This window comes from Buteo buteo, chromosome 6 (assembly GCF_964188355.1).
Source record: "Buteo buteo chromosome 6, bButBut1.hap1.1, whole genome shotgun sequence".
Taxonomy (NCBI): Eukaryota; Metazoa; Chordata; class Aves; order Accipitriformes; family Accipitridae; genus Buteo; species Buteo buteo.
The window spans coordinates 39,917,731-39,931,768 of NC_134176.1; the positions used below are offsets into that span (position 1 = coordinate 39,917,731).

General features: G+C 37.5%; 1 protein-coding gene across 9 annotated transcripts in view; it reads left to right on the forward strand.

Annotated features, from left to right (window-relative positions):
* SIPA1L1 (signal induced proliferation associated 1 like 1) overlaps positions 1 to 14,038 on the forward strand; it is a 224,181-nt gene that overhangs the window by 189,024 nt on the left and 21,119 nt on the right. For all 9 annotated transcript variants that reach the window (XM_075030550.1, XM_075030559.1, XM_075030551.1 and 6 more), the window contains 3 exons: positions 5,390 to 5,539; positions 10,574 to 10,698; positions 13,503 to 13,621. In XM_075030550.1, coding sequence (XP_074886651.1) covers positions 5,390 to 5,539; positions 10,574 to 10,698; positions 13,503 to 13,621 — 394 coding nt within the window. The remainder of the gene's footprint in view (positions 1 to 5,389; positions 5,540 to 10,573; positions 10,699 to 13,502; positions 13,622 to 14,038) is intronic.

Below are 14,038 nucleotides of genomic sequence, written 5' to 3' on the forward strand. Positions count from 1 at the left end.
TCTCTAATGTTATTGCAACATTAAGAATGAAAAAGCTAACAATATAAATGCAATAGTCCCAAGGTATGGCTTCTTTCACAATATTAATTAGTCCACGTGGGACACTATACAGCCTATAACCCAGAATAAATATCAGTGATACATAAAGTAAAACAACAATAAACCACATATATGTGAAGTATGTCAGAGCTAATGTTATTGGAGAAGATGTAGTCTTAGACCTTGATTTATTTTTTTTATTCCCCTCCCAATTTTCAGTTTGTATTTTCTACACTTGGTTTCCAGACTTTATTAAGAAAACAATGTGCAGGGAAAGAAGATGAGATAGCATTAGATGGTAATTGCTTCTTAATTAACTTATTGTAAGCTGGCACCAGTCTTAACCAAAACTTGGTTCAACAAACAGTTGAAAAGTGTGAAAGCTAGTGAGCAAAGCATGCTGTTGGACTTGTGCAGTTCAGTACTGTTCTGGATGAAAGCTCAAGGCTCTAACTAGAAAATTTCTGAGCACAGTCAATATTTTAAACCAAATGGAAAACTGAATTACGGCATGACTGCAGTCGAGCATTGGCTGTAAAATTCCACAGTATGGAAGTATTAGAACAATATTCATTAAAGCTGGTTTTAAGTCTTATCGAGGACTTCAGAGCACAGTCTTACCCTAAAACTTCATACTTCTTTGAACGATGCCTGTGTATTGTCGGTGACAGTAACTGTACCAGTAGTAGTTCATAGGTTAATTCCTGCAGATAGATTCTAGTTTAAACTGTTCCCATATTATATGAAAATACTACTCTGCTGCTGCTTGGCTTGGATCAGTGATGTTTTTCCTAATATAAACAAGCAGGTGTCTGTGCTCATCTCACCACCTGTCAAGTGAGCATTGTAGCACATGCATTGCCTACCTCACAGGGTTTGAGGATTTGATATTTTAAAGTTTTCGTAACATTCTTCAAATTAAAAGATGTACTAACATGAGATTATATATTATGTATTTCCTGCTGGCACCAGGACCTAGAGCTGGGTGTAGCAGTGGAAAACTAAAGGTTTGTTGGTACACCCGACTATATGGCCAAACTCTTGTGTTCCAAAAACATCTGAGAAGAGCCATGCTGTGTCATGTCAAGAGTTGGTCTCTCTTGTTTGACTGGCCATCAGCAGCGACCAGGGAAAAGCTTACAAGTATAAAGGAAGACTCCTTACCAGGTCTGACAGTCTCCTGGCTGTCTGCTGTTTAAGTTTGCCTGGAGCTGGATGCACCTGTACTGCCGTGTTTAACAGCTGTGGATCGTATCTCTTCATCCAGGTGCCTGCTAATTGGTCTCTTGATAGCTCCAGGTCTCTTGCTTGTTCTTTTGTCATGAGGGATACTGAATAATCATTGTTTGCTCGATCCAATATAATTCACGTTTGGACAGATTGAAGCAGATACGATAAAATTCTCTATAATCTGTGGAGCCATATAGCCTATTCAGTGTTTCTTCATAAAGAAGCCATTCTGTACCTCTGGTTGTCCTGTTGCCTGCCTCTATATCTTTTCTTGTTGTAATACATGTCTTGATGATCAAATTGAAGAAAAATGTTTGAGAAGGTATACAGTGTAGTGTGAGAAGGTACAATATGACAGCATAATTACATTTTCTGTTCATTTGCTATCCCCTTCCCCAAAATTGCTGATGTTCTTTTTTCCTTTTCGAGTGGTTCTGTTTCCTTTTTAACATGAGAGCATTGAGTCAGTGTTTTCAGAGAACTGTCACATCTTGCAGTATTATCAGGATTGCAAAAATCAAACACGTGGAAGGTAAGCATGCCAGAATTAAGATTTGCTGTGGAGTTTTATTCAGAACTCTTGTGTAACCGTATTTTCTGATACTTCCTTTGATTAAATTACGAGAATTTAACAGAGGACATCTGCCTCGTTCAGTTCACACAGTGGATGCAGCTCATTAAAGAAGACCTATTTAATATTTCATTTTCCTCTTCATTACTTCATCCCTTATTTACTGGATAGCACTCAAATCCTGTTGTAAAGATGCAATTACTAATTCCTAATTTCTCTAAGCTTTATAGTGGTGCCCATATAGTTTCTGAATGCTTCACGGGTATTAATTAAACTTAATTTTCAAAACTCTTGTGTGAGAGGAGATGTCTTTGGCCCTCTTCAGATTAAGAACAAAGGTAGAGAGAGAAATTACGTTCTAATCATTTGCTCTGTCTTATTTGGGGCATCTCGTATTTGGAAGTGTGCCCAGCATTGTTAATATTGTATATATTCAAATTACAGCTTCAGTTGACTTCAGCTGCTTTGATACGTTTTCAGCTCAGGAGTAAATTGGGCCTTGGAATCAAATAAGGCCTTTGCAAAGCTTGCAATTAGTGACAATGAATGTAAAATTTTCTTTAATGAGTATGCCAGTGGTCATATTGGAGTACTGCAGCAAGTGCAGGATAAGAATTCAGTTTGCTAAGTCAGCACTGAAATGCCTTGACTATAAGGCCATCCTTTCTCTTTTGCCAGCTGGTGCCTCCTTCACTTCTGAGCTGTGCAGCTCTTGCAGAAGTTGTAGTACAAAATAAAACTTCATGGGGCAAAGGTCCTAAGGGAGAAGGCACCTGTGTGTGATCATATAAAGACTGAAGACTGCCTTAGGCCATAGTCACAAAGCATGCTGGACTGACATTTTTCTTATGATGTGTATATTACATACCTATGCATACTGAAGACATGGGGAAAATTACAGCTAATGACATGGAAATTTATTTATTAAGAGCAAGATGGATGCTTTCGATGTCTGTGTTGTCATACTAAACAAAATAAACATACACCCGTCCCACTCACTGCCTTCACAAAAGATCGGTTTCTTCCCATACTTGGCAAGACTCAACCAGTCCTTTCAGGATGAACTAGATCTGTTAGAACTAAATCGTGCCTCGTATAATCCCAGTTCAATTGACTGCAATGTAATTGTATCTGTTTAATGCAATGGACGCTTGGCCTATTTTTAAATTCAATTATGGGACTCATGCACTTAAGAAGAAATTCCAAAATGGTTAAAGCTGTCTTTTGAAATAGATAATAGCTTGTTTTAGTTTGGCTTTTAATTATAAATAAAAGACAAGCACAGAATATCTTAACTATAGGGGCATACTGCTAACACAATAGTCCTTTTGTCTTGGGAAGTGCCTTTCATCAATAGATTTCAAAGCAGCTCAAAAAGTCAATTCAAGCTAATTTACTCTAAAGTTCTTTTGTCTTATTTATGTGTTTCACATAAAATGAAACGCCTTTCACTATTAATGCTTTTTAGTGCTATTGTGAAGTGTACCAACAAAATGTATTGCTGCTTTAAATAATAGGGTGTCCTATCTGACTGGTTGTTCATTGCTGTTGTTCAGACCACATTTATAATACAATTCTGTTTGCCCTCAAGGTCTTTCATCTTTGTAAATGAGTTATAACTCCATGACATAGTTCTGCAATCTTGACATTTCCTTCTGAACAGCACTGTCACTTTTTGGTAAGGCATAGGAAGTAAAGAAAAGGCATAGCTGAATCTGAAGTGAAAATGTAAGCATTTTCCAACAGGAAATCATTTTACAGAAATTATTTGAAAAGTAATTTGTTTCCTTGCCATAAATTCTAATTTAGTATTGGGGAAAAAAGTTCATACTTTTAAACTGTGTATTGCTCTGCAAGCATAACTGAGTTTAAATGTGTGTGCCTATATAGGTGGGTGAATGCTATTGAAAGCACATACTCTTGTTGGCTGAACTTTTTTTTTTTCCTCTTTATAACGTACCACTGGGAAAATGAACTGCTTGGCTCACGGTTCCCCAAGTTTCCAACTCTTGAACTGTGTTCTTTGCAATCAAATATTTCAGAATTGTTACTTGATAAATGTGAGAAGTTAAATTCAGTTTGGTAGACTAGAAAGGAATTACTGGATTTGGTATGGTACTTCTGGTGGTCAGGCGTTGGATCATTCCTTTCTCGTCTGGGAAAAAGGGTTACTATTAGTCATATGCACTTCATGAAATTCCAGATGATCGAGATGTTTGATCCATTCCTACTGCTCTTTCCATTTTAAGATTTTGTTAGTTTACTGCTTTTTTGCAAACTACTGAAGGGCGACAAATGCACATTTGGTATATATACACACACACGCACTCTTTGGATAGATACACATACATAAGTAACATTAATCAGTGCAATTTTTTTTCATTTTCAAAAGAGTTTTTGAACTTTAAAAGTTATTACAGTATTGTGGTGAGAGCTGATTAAAATCTGCCACTCCTTTACATATAGAGATGAAGTGGCTAGGCTAAGATCTTGTAAATCCCCAGAAGCAAGTTGTGTACTGAGGCAACTTTCTGTGTTTCACTGAAGTAAATGTGCATTTTTTTAAATGTTAAAAGTTAAGTTGCTATTTAACTTGTGTAAGTTATAGGTTTTTTTCCTAGTTAAAATAAGTAAAGGTTTGCGTTCACAGTAGGATTTTGATGTTCATGGATGGCATAATTCAAACTCCATTTAAATGACTGCAGAAGTTCTGAATGCCTTCAGTCACCACTGAGTAGAACAAAGAACTAGGTAGCAGCAGTGAATTCAGCTGGGGTTTGGGAAATGAAATGCACAAAGCAGAAAATGATCTAAAAAAGCCTTCAACTACAGAACAGGATATACGAGTTGAGCAGTATAAGCCTGCTGCTTCCAGCCATTCTGCCCATGTGTTGCAATTCTAGCCCATTTATTTGCTGTACGGTTATTCTGACAGGAGAAGGCTTCATATGACTCAGGTGTGTATTTTCAAACAAGAGTTCTGGTATGTTGAGATAGTTTTATATTAGAATGTTAAGTTTTTAGAGGGGAGGTTAAGGTATTTATAAATAACATTACATTTTTTAGTCCTTGTGATTTAGTGTGGACAAGTTTGGTGGCATAGGGATAGGCTTGATACTCTTGACAGAGTTTGCAAAGACAGCGACTACAGTTAGTTTAAATTCCAGGCAAGAGTTTGTTTTGAGAATTGTTAATATTTTGTTCTGTTTGGTATTTGGGTGAGGAATGTCATGCTTCATTATTCATTACAAGCAATGTGTAAAAACAGATCAGGACTTTAGAAACTGGGATGTTTTCATAGTGTGTGCTGGGATTTTCCTCCCACACTTGCCTCTCTTTGTTTACTCCCCTGCATCCAGCTTTTTACAGCTGATTTTCTATGGTTTCCAATAGATTAATAAGGGGAAAATGTCTGATCCTTCAACTGACTTAATTTCTACTGCCTTCGTGGTGCCATGTTGTTTGCTGATGTGACAATTTGCAGGATGTTGTCCATCATGCTTTGTGTTATGCTATTGCTGATTCAACTGGTTCATTTGCTCTGAACAGGTTGTCTCCCGGTTCTGATGTCTACGTCACAGTTTCATCCATTGCCTTAGCACGATCGCAACAGTGCCGTAATTCTCCAAGCAACTTATCATCCTCAAGTGAGACTGGCTCTGGTGGGGGCACATACAGACAAAAATCTATGCCAGAAGGGTAGGCACCAGACTTTTTTTCGTATTTTTTAGGCAGTTTTTTTGTTCTCTGTTCCATTTGTTGTAATGTATATTAAACTAAAGGACAGCTTCCAGTCTCCTGTCAGCTGTTGTTTACATGCATTAAAACATGTTTGTTTTCAAATATCACTGTCATGCTTCTTGAAAAAGTCAGTTTTAAAAATCCCTTGCTTCCACCTTTTCCCTTTGCAACCTAACCTCTCTCTCTGATCTTAGTCTACAACTGCTCAGGTTACTATACAAAGGGACCGTTATGTATTTAAAAATCTTCATTAAAGGTCTGGTTTCATGTTGCAAATTGCTTCATTTCACAGATTTAGATTCTAAAATAAACTAAGCAATAGGTTTGGGACTTTGCACTCTGTGCTAATAGTTGAAGCAAAGTAGTGTTGAGTGCAACTAAGACTTCAGACATGCAGGCACAAAAGTGTTAAGTAATCTACAGCTAGCATCTTTTTCACATATTCACAGTCATCCTGTTTTAAGGCGCGCTCTTCCAACTTTCCAGAAAACTTCAAACTCTCTGAAGCAAACCAAAGTCAACGTAAGGGGCAACTTGCAGAGGAGGAAATTAAATCTGTATCATTTTCAGAGACCGCTGAAAGGAGCAATAAATCAAGCATCTCCAAGTAGGGAAAAAAATAATTGGCAGCAGGAGAGCTGTCTACCACATTCCAAATTACTTCCTATAGAGAAGATGAAGGGGCAAAACTGCTGATAGTTCACGCTGCAAAGCTTCCCTCTGAAGTCGTCTCGAGTACGTTGCAGGTCATTGTGTGTAATTAATTCTGGTTTGGGTCTTTTATAAAGTAAAAGTATCTTTTTTGCTATTATAAAAAAATATATTAGTAGTAAGATTAAATACCAGTTGTCAGGAACTGCTTAGCACAAGGCACTGTCTTTTGCCTGTTTAGGTGCCTGTAAGGGGACACTGCTCTGTGTCAGCCATGAGAACCCAGCTCATGGTTCTGAGCATGTGTTTGAACAAGTGTTGCTTCTTGCTCCAGAGCACTGAAGATTTGTCCTCCCTGTCCTTCTCCTTGCAGCTTAGTTTGAGTTTTTCTGAAGAGGCCATCTCTTCTCTGCTGCACATCTTCATGAAGGCTTTGATTCATGAGACTATCAGGCCTGTTCAGGTCATTATTTAAGTTTGTGCTTAAGTCCTGCTGACATCAGGAGATTTGCTCTAAACCCATTAAACTTTGCTGTAAGGAAACTAAATAGAAGTGTGTCCAGAGCTCTGCAGCTGGAAAAAGCACTTAACCTTCATACACTGCATACTTCCTGGCTCATTCATGCCAGCAGCACTTATATGTTGCCTTGAATTCTGAAGAGCAGCTTGTGCTCCCAATAGCTTGTCTGCTTTTTTCCAACTACCTCATTTGCTCTACAAAAAAGGTATTGCTGCTGTGTGTCCTTAGACCATCACAACTCCAACTGCTTGAATAGGAAGGGATTTTCAAACTCGCTGGGGTTTTTGTTTTGAGTTGGCCTCAGAGCACACCAGCACCCATCCCAACCCTTTTCCATCTTTTAAGTTAATTATACACATGTGTTCACTACAGCATTCTTTGAGCATTTTGCAAGTTCAGCAAAGAGATGTGTCCTAGAAACCTTGCTTATACAGTCTTTTTGGTTTTGAAGTTTTAATTTAGTGCAAGGAAACACTGTTTAAATGGAATTATGAAAGAAGTAATTAATATGTGAACTTTGTATGTTCCCTGTTGGATGCTTTTTAAAAAAAGAAAATTCACTTATTAAACTCCAGTTATTTGACTATTATGTTCTATTCTTATAGGAAAAGCACTTTGCCTCCCATACTGTCCTTGTACACATGAATCATATTTACTCAGGACTTTCCAAACATTTTCTGCTAGGCTAAATGGAAAGCATGAAAAATGTAATTATGAAGGAAGCTTTACCTTGCCTCAATAAGCAAAGTACAGTCTGTCACATTACTAAAAATCATTGCAGTTCCATGTGCATCTTCTGTTGAGATTCGTCTGAGACACCAGATTGCCAGATGTAGGGATGTTGGGTGTACCAGGTAGTGCTGGTCAGTGATTAACCCATATATGTTGTTAAAATAGGGGAGAGATATTGTAGCATTCAATTGCTAAAATGTTAGAGAGAAGGATGGGCTGGAGTAGGGGCCAAGGGGCACCATGTCCTGAAGGTAATCTTCTCGAGGTGAGGCTCCAGTGTGCTTTAGGTATGCCAGTCCCTGAGATTTCCCAGTGCAGGAAATCTCAACTGCATAATTTGTGTATACATTTCTTTCTTGTTGCATGATATGACAGATTTGGAAAGTTTGTGAAACTTAAATGACTGGAAGCATGGGTGTGAGTCCAACTTCTGTCAGACACCGGTAAGAGCAGTAACTGCTGCCTCTTCTAGATTATTGGCCCATATCCTAAGCTGGGTATAGGCAAAAACTTCACTGCCTTTGAGAATATCCAGATTGGTCTTGATGTATGTATGTGTGTTTCGTATACTTATCCTGTGTTTCCCTGAAAGTACATATATGTAACAAATGATTGTAGAATGTAAAAACGAAATTCAAAAATACCAAAATAATGAGTTTCTTCTTATGACACATATATATATATATATATAAAATGTATATTTAAACAATTTCACTGTTCTTTTAATCCAGATAGATTTCTCCTTTGAGTTTTTGGGTTCATTCCTACATACCCTAATGGGCTATATATTTAAGCAGCATAGAGTATAGCACCATGTGCGTTTATTATTCCTGCTTTTAAATAGTCCACTTACTGTAAAAAAGGCAATCTAAAGACACTTCTTGCTGCTCAATTAGTAGAGCAATGATTTTAATGAAATAAAATTAGAAACATGGTGGTTTTGTATATCTCTAATCTTGAAAAAAGATCCCACATCATAAAATATGCCAAATGCAGAATTGACTGATTTTATACATATGAACATTATGGAGTTTAGGTAAGAGGGCAATGCATAGAAAGTAAAACATTGATGTAGCGCAACTTTATTGCATCAGGGTTTCTTGGGGTTTTGACTTTTTCTTTTAGGTACAAACTTCTAGTTATTTTATCATGAAAAGATAATCTTCCCAAAATACAAGTCTTAGAAGTTCAAAAATTACCTCAGATCAGTGCTTAAAGAATCAATCAGCTTTTGAAATGTTGTGTTCAGACTTTTTAATGCATCTGTTGAATTGGTAATGATTCATCATGTTTAATTTAGGTATTTAAGTGAAATCCTAGCTAGTCTGTGTGAATAAAAAAGGAAAAGCATTACTCACTTCATGCAATTTCAGTTTAAATTGTTTGTATTCAGAAGGCAGATATATCCAGGTTTTGTTCACTTTTTTTAATTCATCAAACTGTATGTTGGCTATACCAAGGAGCGGTGAACAAAAGGGAAGTAGGGTCATGTTTGGGTAAAATTTAGAAGGTCCAGATTTCAAAATGTGACATTTTGGAGCTGTGCTGCATGTACAGGCATGTTCCAGTTGCTTATCTTTAAGGATGGAAGTGGGATTTTGTTGTTCTGAGTCATATGATGTTTCTTCAGCAGGTTCATTTGAGTTAACAAGTACATGAACTTTCAAATGGGATAACCACATTGAGCTTGTTCTGACAGCTGGGCAGATGTCTGTTTTACACTGGAGGTCGTGTGGGGCAGTCTGTAGCTAGTAGAGTGAGTAGAAAGCGCAGTTTGGGTATTTTATTTTCTGTTATTATGTTAGACACTTAAAGCTAGAGAAACTCCTTGATAGATATAGGATATATCAGCTTGTTGTAATTCTTTTGTGTGTTACTGTGTGCATGTAGAGTTTGGGGAATTTTTTTTCCTTTGGGGTATGTCTGATTAAAAAAAAACCAAAAAACCACACAACCTCAGAAATGCATTATTCTTGAGGAATTCTTAATGATTGATCTGCTAATGCTGAACCCAACTATAATTCTTATAGACTTGTGTTTTATATGTAATACAGAATTATAGATGTAACTCTTACAGGCTTTTAGGCGTATGAAGGCATGTAAACTTTGGTACAGCACAGAGACACTGTGTGTCTCCTTTATCATTAGATTGTTCCCCTAAGTTTACTGTGTCTTTATTGAGCTTCCAAATTTCATCTGACTAATCTAGCAGGATTTACAAAGTCCATTGAACAGAGTTTTCCTTTTGCTCTGTATGCTTTACTCTACAGCAATAGGTATACATGTCTTGCTGCTTTCCTACAGCTGTATTTAGTTTACGCTAGTCCACTCAAATTATTTTATGATCAAATAACCTAATAATTTACAGAATTTATAACCCCCACATTTTGGGAATCCATAACCAATACAGTCAACTTTATAAACGCTTATTTAAAATATTTGGCAGTGTAATATTGTCCCAAATGAATCTATGTTGTTTGCATGTATGTCTGTACCACCTAGGTATGACCTTACTAGTCTTTTGCTTAGAACCCAGGAAAGTGGCTGAGATCCATGGGATTGTCCCAACAAACTTTCTGATGCTCACTTTGACTAGTTTGATGTAATGCTTTCGCAATTAAAAGGATCCATCCTTGGTATCTTTTCCCGATAAACACACATCATTTCCCTATGTGGCTTTTATCCAGACTCTCAAGTTTTACTCATTGTGGTCAGTTTTCTGTAACCATGTAATGGTCTGGTCACCTTTCCATGTAAACATCTATGTAAATGAAGACTAATAATTTTATTTCTGGATGTTTTGGTCTGTTTTATTTCATTGCATGTACTGTAACCAGATGTTCTTGATCAAAGATGCTCAATAAATTAATGTGTACTGTAATCTTATGCATTAAAGGTGCTAAATGGGTCCTGAGAGCTGCCACAAAAGTTAAATGGAAAAGCCATATAAATCCCTTAAGCGGTTGTTCTGTGCATTGGTCTGCCCTGTTGTTTGCCACTAGCTTCTTAGAAGTGCTCTTTTTCCCTTATGTGAGATTTATGCATGTTTAAAATCATTATCTGCTTTGTTTTTTGGGGTGTTACAACAGGTTTGGAATTAGCCGTAGATCCCCTGCTTCCATTGACAGGCAGAACACGCAATCAGATACGGGTGGTAGCGGCAAATCCACACCCAGCTGGCAAAGAAGTGAGGATAGTATCGCTGACCAGATGGGTAGGTAATTAATTCTTTACAATGTGAGCAAGTGGTGCTAACCACAAGGTGACTTTGGCAATACTTCTCCATGCAGAGCAAGAACCCTCTTAAGCACGTTTTTTTTCAGTGTCTTTGAAAGTTAACCTTGTTCATCAGGATGAATAATTAGGTCTGGAACATATACTAGCTTGGGCAGTCTGTTTCCCTGAGACCTGTGAGTATCACCTGAGGAAGAACTGATTTCAGTTCTACATTTGATTGTGGGACTAAATCTACCTTAATGCTCTTACCTGGAAAAACTCTGTCCTTTTAGAAGCAGTTGGGTAGACACACTTACTAATTTGTTTTGCTGTTGAGGACTTGTTTAACCTCACCTACTCTCCTGAGTGACTTGGCTTAGTTTAATTTTTGCTTAGTTTGTCTAAAGTGCTTGTGATGCTCCCTTTCAAACGGTGCTATATAAATGCAAATTGATTGTTTGATCATTGAAGCTATAAAAATACCATGTACAAAATGGAAAAAATGCAATTAAAGTTTAAGTACTGAAGTAAATCTATAGCTTGGTAATCACCTTCCACCAGCATATACATTTTCATTGCACTTGGCAATTAAGCTGTCAGCTGAGGGAACATATTAACTACATAAAACAGCTGGGTGCTGAGAATTTGCATTGTCTAGCCTTCATTTGAAGTTTTTGCACATAGACCTTTTGCTACAGCTATGGCTTGACTCGAGTGGATATCATTGAGACTGACACCAATGGAAATGTCCTGTCTACAAACAGCGTTGATCCAATGTGATGACCATGGTCAAAATTGCTAGATGGGTTTTTTCTAACTTTGTTACCATAGATTAAACAATTTGATACTTTTTCTATTACACATATAGATAGATCATTTTACTGCATCACAGCTTTTGCTCTATGTAAGTGGCTGGTGTTGAACACAGAATAGGGTTCAGGGAGATCAGCAGGAGTTTGCTAAGGCACATGCCAACCTCAGGTTCTGGAGTTGTACTTTGTTCACACACCTTCACAACCTCAGTGAGCTGTGTCTTGTTATTGAAGCCATCTGTCAGTCCCTCTGTCACAACTCCCCCCATACTTCTCACTACAAAGCTGTGATTATACTGATCTGCAGTTCTCATTTTGACAGAACGATTTTTAATCACATATGTTTTGATACTGTGTGATGGTGACGACAAATCTAAAACTGATCTTTTGCTCAGCATTACTTTTGCAGACAAACAGTTGGGTGTTGGTGCTGGCACTGAGTGGAGCTGCCAGCAAGTTCTGTTCTACAGTGTCAGGTGTCACCATATTAGCAAAACAAATAAATAAGGCCAAAAAGAACAGGAAAAATTGTGTGGTAGAAGAGATGGCTCCAGCATTTGGCAAAAGCTGAGAAATGCATACTCATATATAATCCCTATATCTTATCTCTTGTGTATTGTCCTACATTCATAGAGTTGCAGTTGGAAGCTGTATCTCTGACTGGAGACTTTATTGCCAGTCTGGTGAATCTAGGAGAAAGTTTGGTTCTGTGACAAATAAGCACATTTCCACTTGGGATAATCTGTCTCAAGGTAAATAAGGCATTAGATGCAATGAATCCACACGCTCACTCATTCCTGGCCCATTCTTAGCTACAGAAGACCTTTGTTCTGTGTGCACCAACACTGCTTGCTACCACTTGCTAGGGGGAATCAAGTTTGGGTTTGGGGGTTTTTCTACTATTATTTTTTTTTTTGTACTAAAAAAAACCCTTTTTCATTTGTTTTTTTAAAAGCTAGTAATGCTGCAGATGAAGATGAACAAACTGTAGCTGTGTTGGGGAAAGCACTGCTAATTACCATGGGTATTGTTAAGTACTTGATGTTCATAATAAGCACATATTCTACTTAAAATCAGCACTTTTAGAAGTGCAGAACATTGCATAACCACAGGAGGGAAAATACATGTAAGAAGTCACAACTGAGAGAGGTTCTTCTAAAATACTGACCTTGGGCTCTGAAAAGGCAATTACCTACCTGACAGGCTGTGTCTGAACACTGTCTAGACCTCCTTATTTATCTCCTGGAAAAAAAATAAGTTTAATTGGCAAAGAACACCCCTATGAGTGTCCGTGTAAGACAAGTGATTTGAATTCCATCCAATTTTGTCAGGTTTAGTTTAATAAGTATTCCTTGTGTACATCTATGCAGTTTCCACATTCACAGCCAGCAATTTTTAAGGGGATATTGTGATTTCAACACATTTTTGCTGTCTCTTCAATTAGAAAATGTTTATTTAACTCACCTTAACTTTGACAAGAAATATGCACAGTAGTTGTATTGGAGAAAATGTGTTCATGTAAGTGATCGCTGTAGACATTTGTTATTGCCCTGCCTTGTGTAGAATACAGTTTAAGGAAATGTGGATCTTCAGGTTTTTTAATCAATGGCCCACAAGCAATGTGCATATAGAGATGCAATGTCAATACACTGTGAAAATTAATATTCCGCTGCTTTAATGCTGTGATAGAGTGCTATTGGAGGACGATGGGGGCATGATACCATTCAAGTTGTCTTAACAAAAGTCAGGATGGTGGCTGCTGTTTTTTGTGAAGTCTGACTGATTTATGCCAAGCAGGAATGGGCCCTCACTTACCTGTGTTTTGTCACAATATGTATTTTTTTATTTGGAATGAATTTCGTATTAGGTATCCAAAGTTTTTGGCTAATGGTAGTATTGGAAAAATTGCAGTGTAAAATTAGGTTACACATTTTCTTAGTTTGTTGCACTGCATACGCTCTTCAGTACATCATTGTGTGCTGTATTGCAGAACCAACATGCCATCTCCCAGCAGTATCAAAAGTACTGCCATCCTTCAGAGAAAGCCCCAGTGGAAGACTGATGAGACAGGATCCTGTGGTTCACTTGTCTCCAAATAAGCAGGGTCATGTAAGTTATCCTAAAAAAGGAATTATTTAATGTTTTTGCCTTTGCTCCACAAGCTCTTGATACCAAAAGTGTTGTTCAAAGTTATATTTAGAGTGTCAGTTAAAAAAAGAAAGAAAAAAAATCTTCAAGCCCTGTTCCCTATTAGAACATGGAGGAAGCAGTAGAGCAGACCTGTTGCTCCCTGAATCCTACAGAAGCTAAGCACAGCCTACAGAAATACTTATTGGTTAATAAAGTTTTGTTGCCAGTTGAACAGCAACTTCTTATCTGTTATCTTGTGATAAGTAGAGGATTTGTGGGAGTTCACAAAGCTATTCCCAGGCCTCACATACAACACTTAATTTAATAATACATTTTATAATGCCACACTCAGAAAGCTGCTTCTCTGAAACAGAATAGTGATCTTGCTTTGGGGTT